This window comes from Bombus pascuorum, chromosome 1 (genome assembly GCF_905332965.1).
Source record: "Bombus pascuorum chromosome 1, iyBomPasc1.1, whole genome shotgun sequence".
Taxonomy (NCBI): Eukaryota; Metazoa; Arthropoda; class Insecta; order Hymenoptera; family Apidae; genus Bombus; species Bombus pascuorum.
The window spans coordinates 12855553-12870752 of NC_083488.1; the positions used below are offsets into that span (position 1 = coordinate 12855553).

The 15200-nt window shown below is 35.8% G+C and overlaps 1 protein-coding gene across 9 annotated transcripts in view; it reads right to left on the reverse strand.

Moving 5' to 3' along the window:
- Positions 1-15200, reverse strand: part of LOC132904992 (serine-rich adhesin for platelets) — a 133008-nt gene that overhangs the window by 90823 nt on the left and 26985 nt on the right. For all 9 annotated transcript variants that reach the window (XM_060955890.1, XM_060955947.1, XM_060955882.1 and 6 more), the window contains 2 exons: positions 1761-1935; positions 455-728 (listed from right to left, as the gene is read on the reverse strand). In XM_060955890.1, coding sequence (XP_060811873.1) covers positions 455-728; positions 1761-1935 — 449 coding nt within the window. The remainder of the gene's footprint in view (positions 1-454; positions 729-1760; positions 1936-15200) is intronic.

The following is a 15200-nucleotide window of genomic DNA, read 5'->3' on the forward strand; positions in this document are numbered from 1 at the left end:
GCGTCTCGAAACAGGATAGAAATCGACTGGAATATCTAGGTCGAGTCGATAATTTAACCACTGTGAAACTGAATTTATCGTATTCCTACGACGAAACTTTGCCTTGTCTGAGTCTCTGTGTCTTTGGAATTCGATGCATTCGATCGGTTGCAACCAAAAAGCTCAACAAACTTCCTAATAAGCGCAAATTATGGTTAACCTGTTTGAAAGCGGTAACGCACTGGCTGTGTCGTGAGAAGGAAACCGTGTTGCTATTATCAAACAACATTGGAAATACAATTGGAGAAATAAGTTGGCGCAGAGGGAATATGCAGCAAATAAAAGGAGTATACGTGGAGCAGAGAACGTCGTGAAAAATTAAAAAGTAATATTGGTTTCGCGTATGTATCGTTTTATAGTTATAGGTCTCAAATGGATTAAATTTTTATGGAGAACAGAATTATCGAACACTTACGTTTAAGTGATTTTTCCTGGATGTGACGGAAGAATCCTGCGAGGAGCCCCTAGAGTAATGCCTGGAGAACACTTCCGCGAGTCTGGACCTTCCCGAATTAGTTGCGTTCGACTTGGATTTGTTCGACGGAGATTCATCGCCGGTTTTAGCTAAATTCGGGTTGCTGCTCTTACGCTCCGGGAAAACTAAATGCTCGATGTTTGGCGTGTATCCAGGATCGCTTCTGACGATATCCTGGAGGGTGACGCGGCCACCAGCGCTCGGTCCACCATTGCTGGAACAGTCCAAAAAACCGTTTTCGCCAATTCTCGCGTCGCGATATCATCGTATTCGTGTACATCTCGTTTATTTGCAAGTCAAAAGATCAGGTACTCGTTCGGCCCGATAAGAATGTGGATCGTAGAATGTTAATATTTATAGAGGCCACGACGCTAGCTATTCTCCCGCAGGAAAAGTCTTGTCTCAGGGGTGTTGAGATTCTTTTCGCGTGAAAGGAATTTTGTCAAGGGACGTGGAGAAAGGGTGGGCACGAACGTGAAAGAGTAGAAACAACGTGGAGGGAACAAAGGAGAGGGAGAAACAAAAAAGGGGCAGAAGGCGGATCAGTGAAATGCACGATGAATGCAATGTCGCGCACGTAGACACGCGTAATGTCGGCTTAAAAGGGTTAATTATGCAAGCCCACTGAAAGCCGCGGATAGTTTACTTTTCTCTGATATTTTTGTTTGAGATTTCTACTTTTGCTCGTCATAATACGTCAAAAACGATTAAAAAGGAATAGAAAAAAAGGCGGAGGAGTAGAAAAAGTAGGAAGGAAACGGTCGGATGGTAATAAAAATGTCGGCAGCAGACCGGCCTGGGATCTATTGCGAATATATGAACGAGACGAGGAAAAAAATTCGATACCTAGAAAGTGTTTCTTTCTACGGTCGGTGCTGTTATACATTCTTTTATCCTCTAATGTGTTCGGTTCAAAAAGAAGATCAGGAAATATCAAAGACGAAAAAGTAATGGTCTGATATAAAAAGGATAATTTTCGATTTCTAACCAGATGTCACAGCTATGTGTCGATTTTTAAAATAAATTCCTCGATTATCTGTACTTCTATATTTTAATCTTCGATTAGGGTCAAACTAATTTTGTCACCGTCATTGCACGATTCAGTCTTCGTTAGCAGTTAGCTAAGCATAAAAGATTGGTACATTCACAGCTTGTTCTTTGGCTTTTGCGTACAGGTGGACGCAACGTTAATTGGACGTGCGTGCAGTATACACCTACTATCATAACTACAGTTTTGCGAGCTGACCTGGGTCCAAAACCGTGTGACTGTCTTTGGCCTCGTCTTTTCCCGCTGCCACGGCCAGGCTTGATGTTTGTCACCTCCGCTAATTGCAGCAGGCGATTGCGATGCTGCCGCAACAGCGGGTCCTCCCTACGATTCATTTTAGCCGGTGCAAGTGGAATCCTGTTGTTCCAGCATCCTGCAATCAGTACAAAGAAGGTTCCTATAATATTCCACTCGAAAAAGTCTGACGCTTGAAAATGCATCCTGCTAACGGTATACAGTATAGAATTCTCGTATGATTGTTGCAACAGTTTATGGGAAGCAGGAAAATTCTCTGAATCGTCGGATAGAGAGAACGTAGCAGGAACCAAAGGGTTGAAACAATGCATTAATCTGCTTTGATATCCTTGATCCGATAGAGGATAAATTCTGTTGTTAAATGTCTCTATTTTTCTATCTCTCGTGACGTCGAAATACAGTTAATCTCGAATTTACGTAACTTTTTTTTAAGATTTATATGCCACGCTAATTCTGTACCTGAGAGCCGAAGTTCTTCGTAAATCCCTTTTTACGTTATTTTTCAAACCAGCAAAAAAAACAACGATGTTTACACGCTTCTTGTATATAAATGTATGAAATTCGTACAATACGTTCAAGAAAAATACTGCATTTACTTGCATACGCGAAGAACGTAGATTGTTTCTTTATTGTCATAAAAAATTAAATATATTATTAAAATAAACATTTCGTATGCTTGTATACGTTGCATCAATGTATTGAAATATCGCTCTTCGATTTTTTACTTTCCGATGAAACAACTGACTACAGTTATAAAAGTTCTTTATTAATTTGATTCAGGTCAAAGCATACGGAATAATCAAGTGACCACAATAGCGAGTTGGTATTAAGCGCAGAAAATAATTTTCAATAAAGAACGATTACTAAAACATTGTCTTCCTATAATGTTTACCCCGCAAAGGCACTGGATCGCAATTATTGGTCTGTAAATTCTTCTCTCGGGGCTCGTGTCGGATCAGGAAAAGAATTTACTACTGACACTGCGCCCGCCATACTTTTATACCTCTTTGAAGCAGAACTAGTGAAAAAAGTCTTGGCAAATAGGACCGAAAATGTGCTTTTTTCTTCCTCTGCTACACTGCTAAAAACTTGCGGCATCGTTTCATCGCTGTATCGTCTCTTTAAACGTCCCTTTTTGTCCTTTCAATTGAAACGGTTTCACATTGAATACAAAGAGCCATGAATCTTTTATTTTTATTTGTAAGCTTTCCTGGAATTCTGTACCACAAAACCATCGGTTAATTAATTTATTTGCGCGTGCACTTAAATTAAAAATTACTGCCAGTTTTTTTAAACGATAAATTTCCACAAAACGCTATGAATGATTTTTATTATTGACGTCAATTAATTAAAAAGAATTTAATTTAAAAATCCATGTACTTTTTCTTCTTAATTGAAGAACATTTAATGTTGCTTTTTAATATTAAAAAACTATTTCCGATATAGTTTAAAGTAATAATTAGTCTCATTATAACGTGAGATATCGATGGAACTTTTCGGCACACAATTTGTAGTCTGTTATGAAAGTAGTATGTCGATGAAAAACACAATATAAATCTGAAACTAGTTTTTTATGAAAATTCAATTAACGGAAATTCACGTGAAGTATGTGAAAACAGTATTCCATATAAGTATGGTGTATAGGAATCATGAAACCATTATTACACATCCATCAAAGGTATAATTAAACTTTAATGTGTACGCTATTTTATTCAACATCGATGTATCTGTATGTGTATTATTTTACAATTCTTACCAATATCGTGAAATTTAAAGAGAACAATTTATTTAAAGGGTCAATCAAAGTGCAATTCAAATTCAGACGTTTAATTAAAATACTAAATTTCGAAATATTTATAATGCAGAAAAATTGAATGTACGACTTTTTATAATCCCTCAGATACCGCAGTGTTAGTTTATTCCTTCGTCATATGTAGTGTCAATGGTGTACGTCAAAAATTCGATAAAGCAGAATTTATACACAGATAAATATTACGAAATATCTTCTATCCTGTGGAGCAATATTTCATAGGGATCAATTTTTCCTCCTCTTTATCAAATATTTACCAGATATATATTTATATATTTTACATCAAAGGCAAATTATTCGTGAAATAATATAAAAGAAAATTCGACTTGTTTATTTAGAAAGGAATACATATCCGCATGCAAGGTAAAGATTTCGAGAGTGTGAATAAAGCACAAGAATGAAAGATTCAGGCATTCAAAGATTCAGAAAGATTTCGATAATTCTACTTTTCAAAAAATCATCCCTCCCTTCCACTTTTGTTTTGTTTTAGTTTCAATACTGACATTGGCATATTTTAATAATATTATATAACCTAAATAGAACAAGCACGAATTATAGGGTTTGATAGTCAAATTAATCACTTACCGCGCGCTTTATATTTTGCATTCTAATGTATATTGTTGATAAAGGAGGACGTCTTTGACAGCGCGATTGCATACTTTATATAAATTTCAAGGATAATAGCTGAATTAAAATTCATCAAGACACAATATTGTTCCCTATATTACATATTAATTGAGTTTTGGACATTTTTTTATGAAAATTACTTTTTCGACATTTTCATACTCTGACCTTTCATGCGCACAAACTGCGCAAAAATAATTCTAGTAATGAATTGTTAAAAATAACAACCGAGTAATCAAGCTCTGCAAATAATTTTTGTAGAAAATATGTTCGTTCATACAAAGAAAGAATTGAAACAAACAGCATTTCACGAACAAATAGATCGATAAACACAAATTGTGTAGTGATTATCGTGGTAAAAACGGTATTTCTGCGTTTCTCAGTTAGATTCCCAAAACGTGTTCGTGTTCGGTTAAGCCACTCTATAAATTGCAAATTCTGATTGGAATTTACGAGTGGCACGCACCACAGTCTTTCAGAACGAAAACTACACGATCCAAACAGCAGCTCCAAGTCCTTTGATCAAGATTTATGGTTATGATAAAAGAAGAAAGAAAATAGTAGCAAAGTCTGCAATAGTTCTCATCATTGTGGTTTGCTATAATATTGTCACTTCGTAAATCCAAATTCACACAGCAAAAAGGTGAAAATATATTTGAAAATTATTTATTCCACTATTAAAGGAATTTGATAGAGTTTTATATGTAAAAACAATATTATACTCAAATATTTTACAATCAAAATTATATTATTTTAAGATAAAAGAAACAGGAATATTTTGTAGACGAGCGTAGATACATCGATGCATTGAGGAACGATAAGCGAATCGTTTAATTAAATGTTGGATTTTTAAAAGTACGAAGTATGTATTTGGAATGAAATATGCAAATGTAGAATTGAACGATGCTATCGAGTCTGAAATACCATTAAAATTGCGTTAATCGGAAATGGAACTCATTTTATTTACAGACAAGTCTATCTAATGCGGTTTCATAGTCATCATGTTGCCATATTCACAAAGCAGAAACGCTAAACTGTTCTTCTACAAATATTAATAGAAATCAAGTTAAATTGAAATAGGCATAACTATTATTTACATATATTGCAGTAGGCACAACAAAGGCCACATTTTCGATACTAATGAATATACAATATGTACTGTTATTAATAACATTTAAACATTTATGTCATTTATATTCATACCTAAATTAAATCCCTATGTCATTCATAGCTTTTATTGTCCATGTAAAATTGTTTTAAAATGTTTAACTAATGTAAAGGTGTCTGGAGAGTCGAGATGTGTAATCTCTTCCTGGCCGAAGAGCCTATAAATACCATTCCATTCGACTCAGCTGTAAAGCAAAGTACAGTACTACAGGGGCTGTAATTGTGTAGTAAATAGAAAGGCTCGAGAAAACTCATAAGATTAAAAAGAAGCAGCGTTTTATTGTCGACAAAGTTAAATTACGATCAATGTTACAACATTTTTGTCGTAGAGGTTACAACTGTCTCGTGCTGTTGCTAAATTTTGCAATTTTGTCTCTACGTATTGTTCCTATAGCTACTGCGAATCAATATGTTGCATCTATATTGAACAAATTCATAGCTCTTTTTCCCGTCCTTTTTCAAACAGTTAACTGCGATATTGGTGTTACTAACAATCAAATGGCAATTTATATGCATCTGTTATTTCCAAGGCACGTGCAGATATAATAGAGCAAACGAAAATTCGAAACTGTATCCAGTTTTTTTTAATTTTGTTAGGTAGAATATAATAGGATGGGTGATTTTATTTTCAATTATAGAACAGTCTATATCTAAGAAAAAAAGAAAAAAAATGGTATAACGTGCAATATAAGTATAAAATTATTCATGAATTAATAAGCAAGTAAATAGAATTATTCTATCCTTTAGTCGTTGAGTTAGGAGTTTTTATCGGGCCAAAATCGAATTTTATTTGGAAAGGTAGCAGTCGCCAGGACTTAAGTACACTTTACAAGTAAACATGCACACATGTGCGCATGACAAATATTTTAAGAGTATGTACATACTCGTGTTGTGCTAAATGCAAGCCTCGATGGTGCTAAAGGACGCATAGAAAATTTGTAAATACGTGAAAATTTTAAAGAGAATTTTTTTGAGCTAGAAAATTCACGGGAACGACTTGTTTCTCTCGATTAAAATCTATAGAACGTTTAATCGCTCTCCTTTACGCTTGTCGTGTCGGTGGTTATTATTCCAACGAGTAGTTCGCTCGCGTTGGATATTTCCCTCTGGAAGATCCGTAAAGAATATCGTCTCAGCGAGTACGAAGTGGCACTCTTCAAGACTTTCAGATGGCACGACACGATACAAGCAGACGCGTATCCGCGTGTATTCGCAGTTTGCATACGTGAGAACGAGCCACGGTCGCGTATAAATGTGAGCAATATTCCACGTGAATACACAATGTTGGTATTATCCGCTGGCACTCGTGTTCGTAGTCAGATAAATACAGCGGGGACGGCGTTAAGTCAACATCGCGTGGTTACCTGGACTCCGAAGAAAGGAAAATGCTAGTGAAGACGAGGGATTGTCCGCTCCAAAGCTCTTAAAGCTCCGGACGTCATCGAATTACGCCGGATTTTCGAGGGTCACGATATTGTACCCAAGTCTTCGGAGCTCCATGCAAATTTTCTCTACACCCTCTGTATCATTTTATCGTTCAATATCGTTCAACGAATTCGCATCGAGGGTAACGAATACTTCTTTATGGTAAATTACGTAATTACGAGTTGCATAACAAGCTGTACACGATCAAACAATGAATGTCGTTTGTGTTATGTAACGATGATATAATAAAGATATCATATAGAATATAGAGTTTGTTAGTTTATGCAGACTGATATTTATCAGACCGGTATTTAAATGTCGTCGCCGAGTTTAAACAATTTGTGTTAAGTCTAAGTTTGTAATCTATCGTAACGACCTATCGGTAGAAATGGTTGCGCACGACAAATGTATGTGCGACAGGATATAGATAATATTAATGATCGATCTCTGTAATCCTTCTTCTAACGTCTGAGAGATTAATTAATCACGTAACCCGACAAATCCTCTATGCGAGATCATGCTGATAGCCGCTCAAAGTTGGCTGAAATTCCGTTGTGTAATTTCCCGGATGATTTCCCTATGGAATGCACAGCAAACCATAAAACTTTGTATCGGCCATAATATTGGACGGTTTATAGTCGAACGAATGGTATCGACCTGGCATTTTTCAATCAAGTCCTTCCCAACAATCGTATATTGGCTATTTCGATCATTGTCTTCGACTATTATAACTTGCTCATTGTCTACCACACGAAATTGTACGTTTGACGTATATGAGCACGAGATTTGAAGTACAAAGTCCATCGGGACAGTAAAATTATCAAAATTAAATGCGAAATCTCGCGCAGTTTGATTTATTTTATTACACAGAATATTGTGCCAATGTCTTTGATGTGGAATTCTACTGATGTTACATTATCTCACATGTACGTAGATGACATAGGTCTTTCTACGATGCGCCAAGTATCAGCGTTGAGGATAGGATGCATACATAATTCGCATTTTCGATGCTTGAAGGAGTGAGGTAGAGAAGGAAGAGGAAGAAGCGGAAGCACTTCGACAACCACGGAAAAGCCGCAGGAGTAGATTTTCAATTATCCTAGAGAAGGTGCATACCAGAGTATTCGAGCCAAGAGGTTAGATATAAAATCAAGTTTAGAACGTTTGCAAATTCCGCATACTTTTCTTTCTTCTATAAGAAAAATCGCGAAGAACCTATGGCAGTAATCTAAAATAATGACGATTCTTGACGAATAGATCGAAGCATCTCCGTTAAAGGAGATGAAATACGTTTTATCGCGTCGCACCGTGAAACGTCGCTCGTTGGATTTCGTCTTTCTTCCTAGCAATCATATCCGAAGAAGCATTGTGTCTCGTTCGTAAACTAGAAAATTGCTGTATTAAATTACGTTGCCAAGGTAACGCTAATAAATGTGATAGTTCTTTTGTTGCGTAGTTTCGTGTAAATGAAAAGTCTTGGCGATATAATCACGTGCGAAAATGAATTCCAATTACGTATGTAATAGATTTCATGCTTGTGCTGTCAAGACGTCAAGATCATGATATTTTTCTTTTTTTTTTTTTTTCTTTATTACATAATATAAAACTATGCAGACGTTGCTTTGTCTCGATGATAGGCACGACGACAAATTTGGGAAAAATGGATTGACACTCTAACATGTTTAAGGCAACCTATCGAATATAATTTAAGGAAGAGTATATCGTATCATGTATGGATTAGCACGTTTCGCGGGATAGGTTTCCCGGTGACAGCAGGGAACCGCGTTGTTAGCATCCCAATGTATCGCTCGATGCGAGAACCATTTGCAAGCGAGTACGAGCTGTCGAGATACAAACGAACAAGCTTAAAATGGACGGCTCGTATGTACGCAGTTGTTTTAGCTGGTGATATCTACCGTGAACTTCGTGCACGTCGATTTAGTTTCCCTGGTGCCTTCGACGACACCTGCGGGAAACTGATACCCCAAGCGGAGACTTTATAGGAAACTTATGCGGACTTATAAGAAGATATACGGTTAAGAGCTAGTTACTAACTGGATACCTTGCCTGAAGCTAGTTATTAACTATTGCGGAATTACTCTAGTAGATATATATTATGCGGTTAGAGGAAGATTTGATCTAAATGTGTTTCGTTTATTTCATTAGGTAATTAGTTGTTAAACATAGAATAATGAAATGATATATTTAAGTGACATGTCCAATAATAATGTTACAAATTTATGAAATCGGTTTATTGTTAAAAATATTGACAAGGAATGAGAAATTTATTAAAATTTGCAGTGCAAAAGGGCGATTTATCATGAAATATTATATGGTTCCAAGACAGAAATTTGATTTTAGCGTGATTTCTTTATTTTATTGGAAAATTAACAAACAGTATGTAGTAATGAAATTGCACATTTTAGCCAGGTTAATATGTCCAATAGCGTTGTCACGAATTTATCAGATCTCACTTTGTCGTTAAAAAGTTTCGATAAGGAACGAAAATTTCATCATGAATTGCGTCATTTCAATACAATATGGAACAATTTATTGTTTCAATTTAAATGCTACGCCGAGGAAAAATTTATTTCCCTTTCTGGCGTCGACACAGTTTTTAAATGTCTGATAATGGGCGGCAGATATTAAACTGACTTATACGGTATAACAGGCACAGAGGAGGAATATTTCGAATAGAGAGGAACGCTTTTAAATTTTGCAATAATACTCGTTCCGCATGACTTCAAATGAGATGCAACAGAAGTTTGTAATGTCATCGAATTGTTGATAGAACTTGCGAGAGGAACCAAAACCGCCATATCGCTGACTAAACGTATGCCAGCCGAATACTGTAAATGTGTTCCGAAACTTTCTACATTGGTACATCTCTGTTGCAGTCGAACGACTCGTTACATTCGTGCCATTGCGTTTCTCAGATAGTACGTCCACTTGCAAAATCTTCCATGGTAGTATTCCGTGTTCGTATATTGATAAAATTGGAATCAATGAAAGGATCTAGGGAAGAAAATAGGGAAAATTTTTAACTTTCAGATGTTCTACCAAGAAATAACGGAAAGGTTACAAGATTTGTAAACTTCTGTTGGGATGAGAAACAATCTGTATGCTTGCCATAGCGGTAGATTAAAGAAGAAGAGAAAAGAGATGGAAACGATTGAAACGAAAGTTTCAGTGGAAGGCGTAGTATTTCATGTGGGATACGAAACAATGTAATCAAAACTTAAGAAAACAACCAACCGCTATTAAGTTTCCAAATTAGATAGCGCAAGGGGGGACGTAAATGAAATTCCGTACGATAGCAAATGATGTCATTAAGACGAAAGATTAAATTGAGTCGTACAGATACGTAGACATTATCGATATCTAATGTTCCTTATGTTTTCGTTCGTAACCAGCAACAGGGCTTTTTATCCTTGAACATCGTGTCGTGCAATATCCGATATGAGAGCCCATCGGCACTACCGGGATATCGTAAATCAATTTTCTTCGTCGCGTCGTACATTTCTTCTCTGCACCCCGTCTCCTATCGCGATGCTGTCATAAGTTTAGCTTCGTTAAACTGGGAATTGGCAGGTCGTTTGACGCTTTATAAATGAAATTAAAGATAAAAACAAAATTACCACGTACCTACCACGCTGCCACTCTCCCTCTTAAAGAATATATTTAGAGAAAACCATGCATTATGGGATCTAACGAAACGTTATATTTTAACAACTTTCGGTATAAAATTAGAATGAATTTTATAAAGAGATTTTAATCAAACTTGTGGGAATTATATTAATCAAACTGAACATTAAGACTAAATTTTATCTGGAAAATTTATTTGTTAAGTGATTTATTGCGACGAAGCATTCGAAGCTTGACATTTAAAACAAAAGTAATATCTAACTGACTGATATAACGGTCAAATTCTTTTGAGAATTAATAAGCGAATCCTCTTTAGTATTCCACGAATGTGTGCCGCTAAGAGCGAACTTTGCTTACCACTGCATACGATTATTTGATACTAAATATGGGTGTTATATTCAGCATGCAACGTAAAGCTCTAGGCGAAGATAATGAGTACCGAAATTATTGCAAGTAATCGCGGAAGAAAATTGTTTCTGTCGTAATACGTACACGTCGTGCATGTAATTATATGAACGTCGAAGCTCGCGAGGCATTCAAAATGAGAAAAGCTGAGAGATGCGGAGAATGCAAGCGTTTATAGACAGCTCTTAACAGCTCTAAAAATATATTAACGTATATACCAACTACAGTGTTGCATCTTAGTCCTATATTTCTATAAAAAATAATATTTTCAAGTTAAAAGAGAAAGACAAATATTAATAGCGAAATTTATAAAAGTTTGTATGATCGCGTGATATCTAGATTCTATCGATCTGGTGAAATCATAATGGACGGTTCTTTCATCGGTATCCAACGCAATTTTTATTATAAGTACCGCGTGACCTCATTACTAGTCGGAAATTTAATGGGAACACGAAATAAATGTAAAATTACGGAATTAATGATGCGATTCTATTCAAATGCATTATGGGGACAAAGAGCACAAGTTTTTACGCAATTATAGGAAATGTGCTTTAATGTTACCAAAGAACCGGCCGTTTCCATAAAGCTCGAGAATACAAAAAGTAATAAACACAAAACGGCGATATTAAATGAATGCAAATAGCACGTTTCACGCCGGTTTCACACGGAAAAACTGCATCGAAGAAGAAAGGACAAAGGCGAATATTCAATTCATTCGACGAGTGAAAGTGGGAAGGGAAGTTTCATAATTCTATGTTCTACAATACACCTTTACGGAACGACACGTAGTAGTATGACGATCCTATGTTGCGAGCTTTGTCTACAAGTTTGCACTGTTCGCGGTAACTTGAGACTCGCGGCGGCGAAGATTACCCAGTATAATTGAAATTGGTTATGTCTGGACTTGTAAGGAATACTTGCTAAAGGTGATATTCTCCTAGTCAAACGTTTATGCGCATAATCGTCGAGTACCTAAGTGAAACGACGTTAACGTTTAACATTCACTGCATTACCCATAGAATTACTTTGATTTATATCACTTTTAGTATAATTTCATTCAAATGCGCCGATTATATTATTTAACAATCAAGCAAGATATTAAATGCAAAATTAACTATTATAAATCTATAAATACGAGTGACGAAAGAATTTCATAGAAGTCGTTAATATCTCAATGTCACACAACTAGACGAATGTAATAAATACACGGAACGATGTAATAAAATTGTAATACGGCCATGTAGCGATAAATATATCGATGGTTCATATAATGCTTTAATGTAATCGTTGGAAATCGTAATGATTCAAAAAAATTGTCGACAGGTAATCCGAATATAAATGAAATATCGTTGATCCTAATGGCTGATACATTCATCACAATGTTCTCGGTCTTTATCCCTCTCCTTCGATGAGAAGCATTCTGACATCGAAGAGAAATAATTTGCGGCAGCGCAGTGGTTGAATCGTAAAATCGAAAAAGCAGAATCTCTCTTAGAATGAACGAATTATACGTCTTTGCGATTCGCAAAAGCGAAAGAATAAGAAAGATCACTGCGATACACAATTCAAAAAGAATACGACACTCCTCAAGTCTTAATGTCTTTTCCTACTTTTTTTTTTTTTTTTTTTTTTTTTAGAAAGATTATATTTCAATATAAAGTATGCAATATTTATAAGCGACCAAAATCATTGTCAGTGTTGAAAGGAGTAAGTACTTCATTCATTCTGTAGCGTATATTGTAAACGTACACCACAATAACGGCGTCTCTAGAATTTTTCAAAGGAAAAGAGTAGGGGATAGTAACCCGCAGAATTGAAAGAGAAGCTTAAAAACCGGCTTTCCACTCACCAAGGGAAGCATCGTCCAACGGCGATAATTTTGTTTTCCCAACGTCGTGACATCCTCCCATTCATTTTCGTAGAAAGTGGAAGGAATTGACGTGTAAAACGGAAAACTATGGTGCGCTCTAGTCTACACGCTTGAATGCAACTTTGAATATGAGTTGGAAACAATTGATTCCTTTAATGAGATTGCTCATAGACGTATACGTGTACACACGTGAGTCAGATACGTTTGTGTGCACGATTCTTGCTCGCGCTACGCCAGTCGAACGAAACGTTATTAACCTGATTGGCGGCGCAAAAATATTTCTAGCTCTCGGTTGATAGTCTGGTCATTGCACCCGAAGCTAATTAACTAAAAGTACAATAAAATCTCTCTAAAATACACCCTGTTAAACGTTCGATAATTATGGATTCGTTATATCGGAATTAAGTTAATGATCATAAATCCATTTATACGTGAAAACTTCTATTTTGTTTCGGGCTGTTGTATAAATTTATGTAAAGCACAAGTTATATCATGAATGAAAGACTATCATGAGTAGACGATGCAGGTACTACAACATAATCTCTTCGTTGACGGTTTTGGATTAAATTGGTAAAAGCTTCCCTTGTTTAATACAGCACGTTCTAAACATAACAAGATAGCGCTGAAGTTATTATAAGTAACATAGTTGCTTTCGTAATGTTTTAATGCGATTCTTAATTATGCTTGTTTCGTGACTTTTCTTCGTGATAGACACAAGAAACTAACCCATGACTTTTGAAACTGACACATACTTTACATGTATATCATGTTCGAATAGAGAAGACTGAAAATGTAAAACGTACTTCAAAGGCTAAAACTATGAAACGGAGAGTTTTATACATATATCGAGTTTTACGTCATTAACTTTGAATTTAATTATAGTGTAACAAAACGTCACCCGGAAAAGTTTCATAAAATTCGTGTATCAAACGTTAAAATTCTTTTACGACTATTTAAATTACATATCGCTATTTTTAATTAGACGAATGAAAATATTACTAAGAGAAGCTTTATACACGAGCGAACTAGACGAATTTAATGACGCATAGAAATAATGGGACACTGCGTAGCCTTGCAAAATGGCACGGCTTATAATTTTCTACAGAAGACCTAGAACGACTAACTTCACGAATATTTACATGATAATAGTTGCTATTCATGTATCAACTTCCTTCGAAAACTAGTTTAGTGCTGACTTTCCATAAAATTCAACATTATTGCACAGCGCTTTATTGATTTTAATTAACATACACTGCACTGACATTCTAATACTATGTACAAATACGAATAATCCTTCCATTATTTGGATCAGATGTTCGAGATGCATAATAATAATCGTGTGTAATAACTACTATGCAAAATTATCTAGTAGTACCTGCATCTTCTCCCAATTATCGCGATACAATTGTGGATCAAATCGATTCACATTATCTGCAAACAGCTTTTCCTACCGTAGGTCGTTTATAGTGGAAGCTCGTGTTCGTATGCATCACTTAGCGTTGTGAAAGAAATATTAAAGACTCAAGAAATTTAACGTGCATACATCGCACAAGGAATAACTGGTAAATTCAGGTGTTATAACTCCTACCCTGGGTTTGATCGTGTAAATTATTTAACACTGTGTCGCGAATACGATTGTCCAACGATGGAAACGTGTTTACCAAACGAAGGATGAGCAAGTAAAGCCACAGCGATAAGTATTTGTTTCCCGGGTGCGCGATGTTTGTCCTAATACTTCGCGTTGCTTGATAAAAACACGTTTTCATGGTGCAACACGCAAATTCGATCGTGATAAATCCAGAATAACAGAGGAAAACACAGTTTGCCGGACGTAAACAATTTCGGAAAATAAATCGTTTGTTGTGTTGCTTTTGTTCTCGTCCTACGTTTTATTGCCAACTAAATTGTTGTTGCCTTTATAATTACCATCGCTGGCTATAGAGTCATTAAGTTTATTAGCTGGTAGCATTGTCCAACAGCCTGGTAAAGCACCTCGTGTACGTTGCGAAAATAAGGGCAGGATTGTAGCAAACAGCGCGCGGTAAATTCTTCGGAATAAGATTTCTAAATCCGACATTCCACAGATCAAACAGAACGAGTACAAGTAGCAAAACAAAGTAGCAAAATAATAAATAATTATTATTCTTGTTTTATTTATCAAAGGCAATCCATGATATATTATTCGTTGCAATTGCAGCATTACTTACGATGCAGATCGTATGTAATGCATTTAGTGATTAAAATATTCATTGATAAAAACATAAAAACACAATGCGCTTCTTCAGTATGAAAGTGAAGCAAGGAAGTAAGTTGTATTCATTCATACCGCGAATGAGTAACGTTTTTTACAATCTTCCATTTAGTATCCCGGTCTAAAACGAAAAGATGGAAAGGGGAATAAATCCGCTGGTTAATAGATAACCGGGTCGTCGCCCTC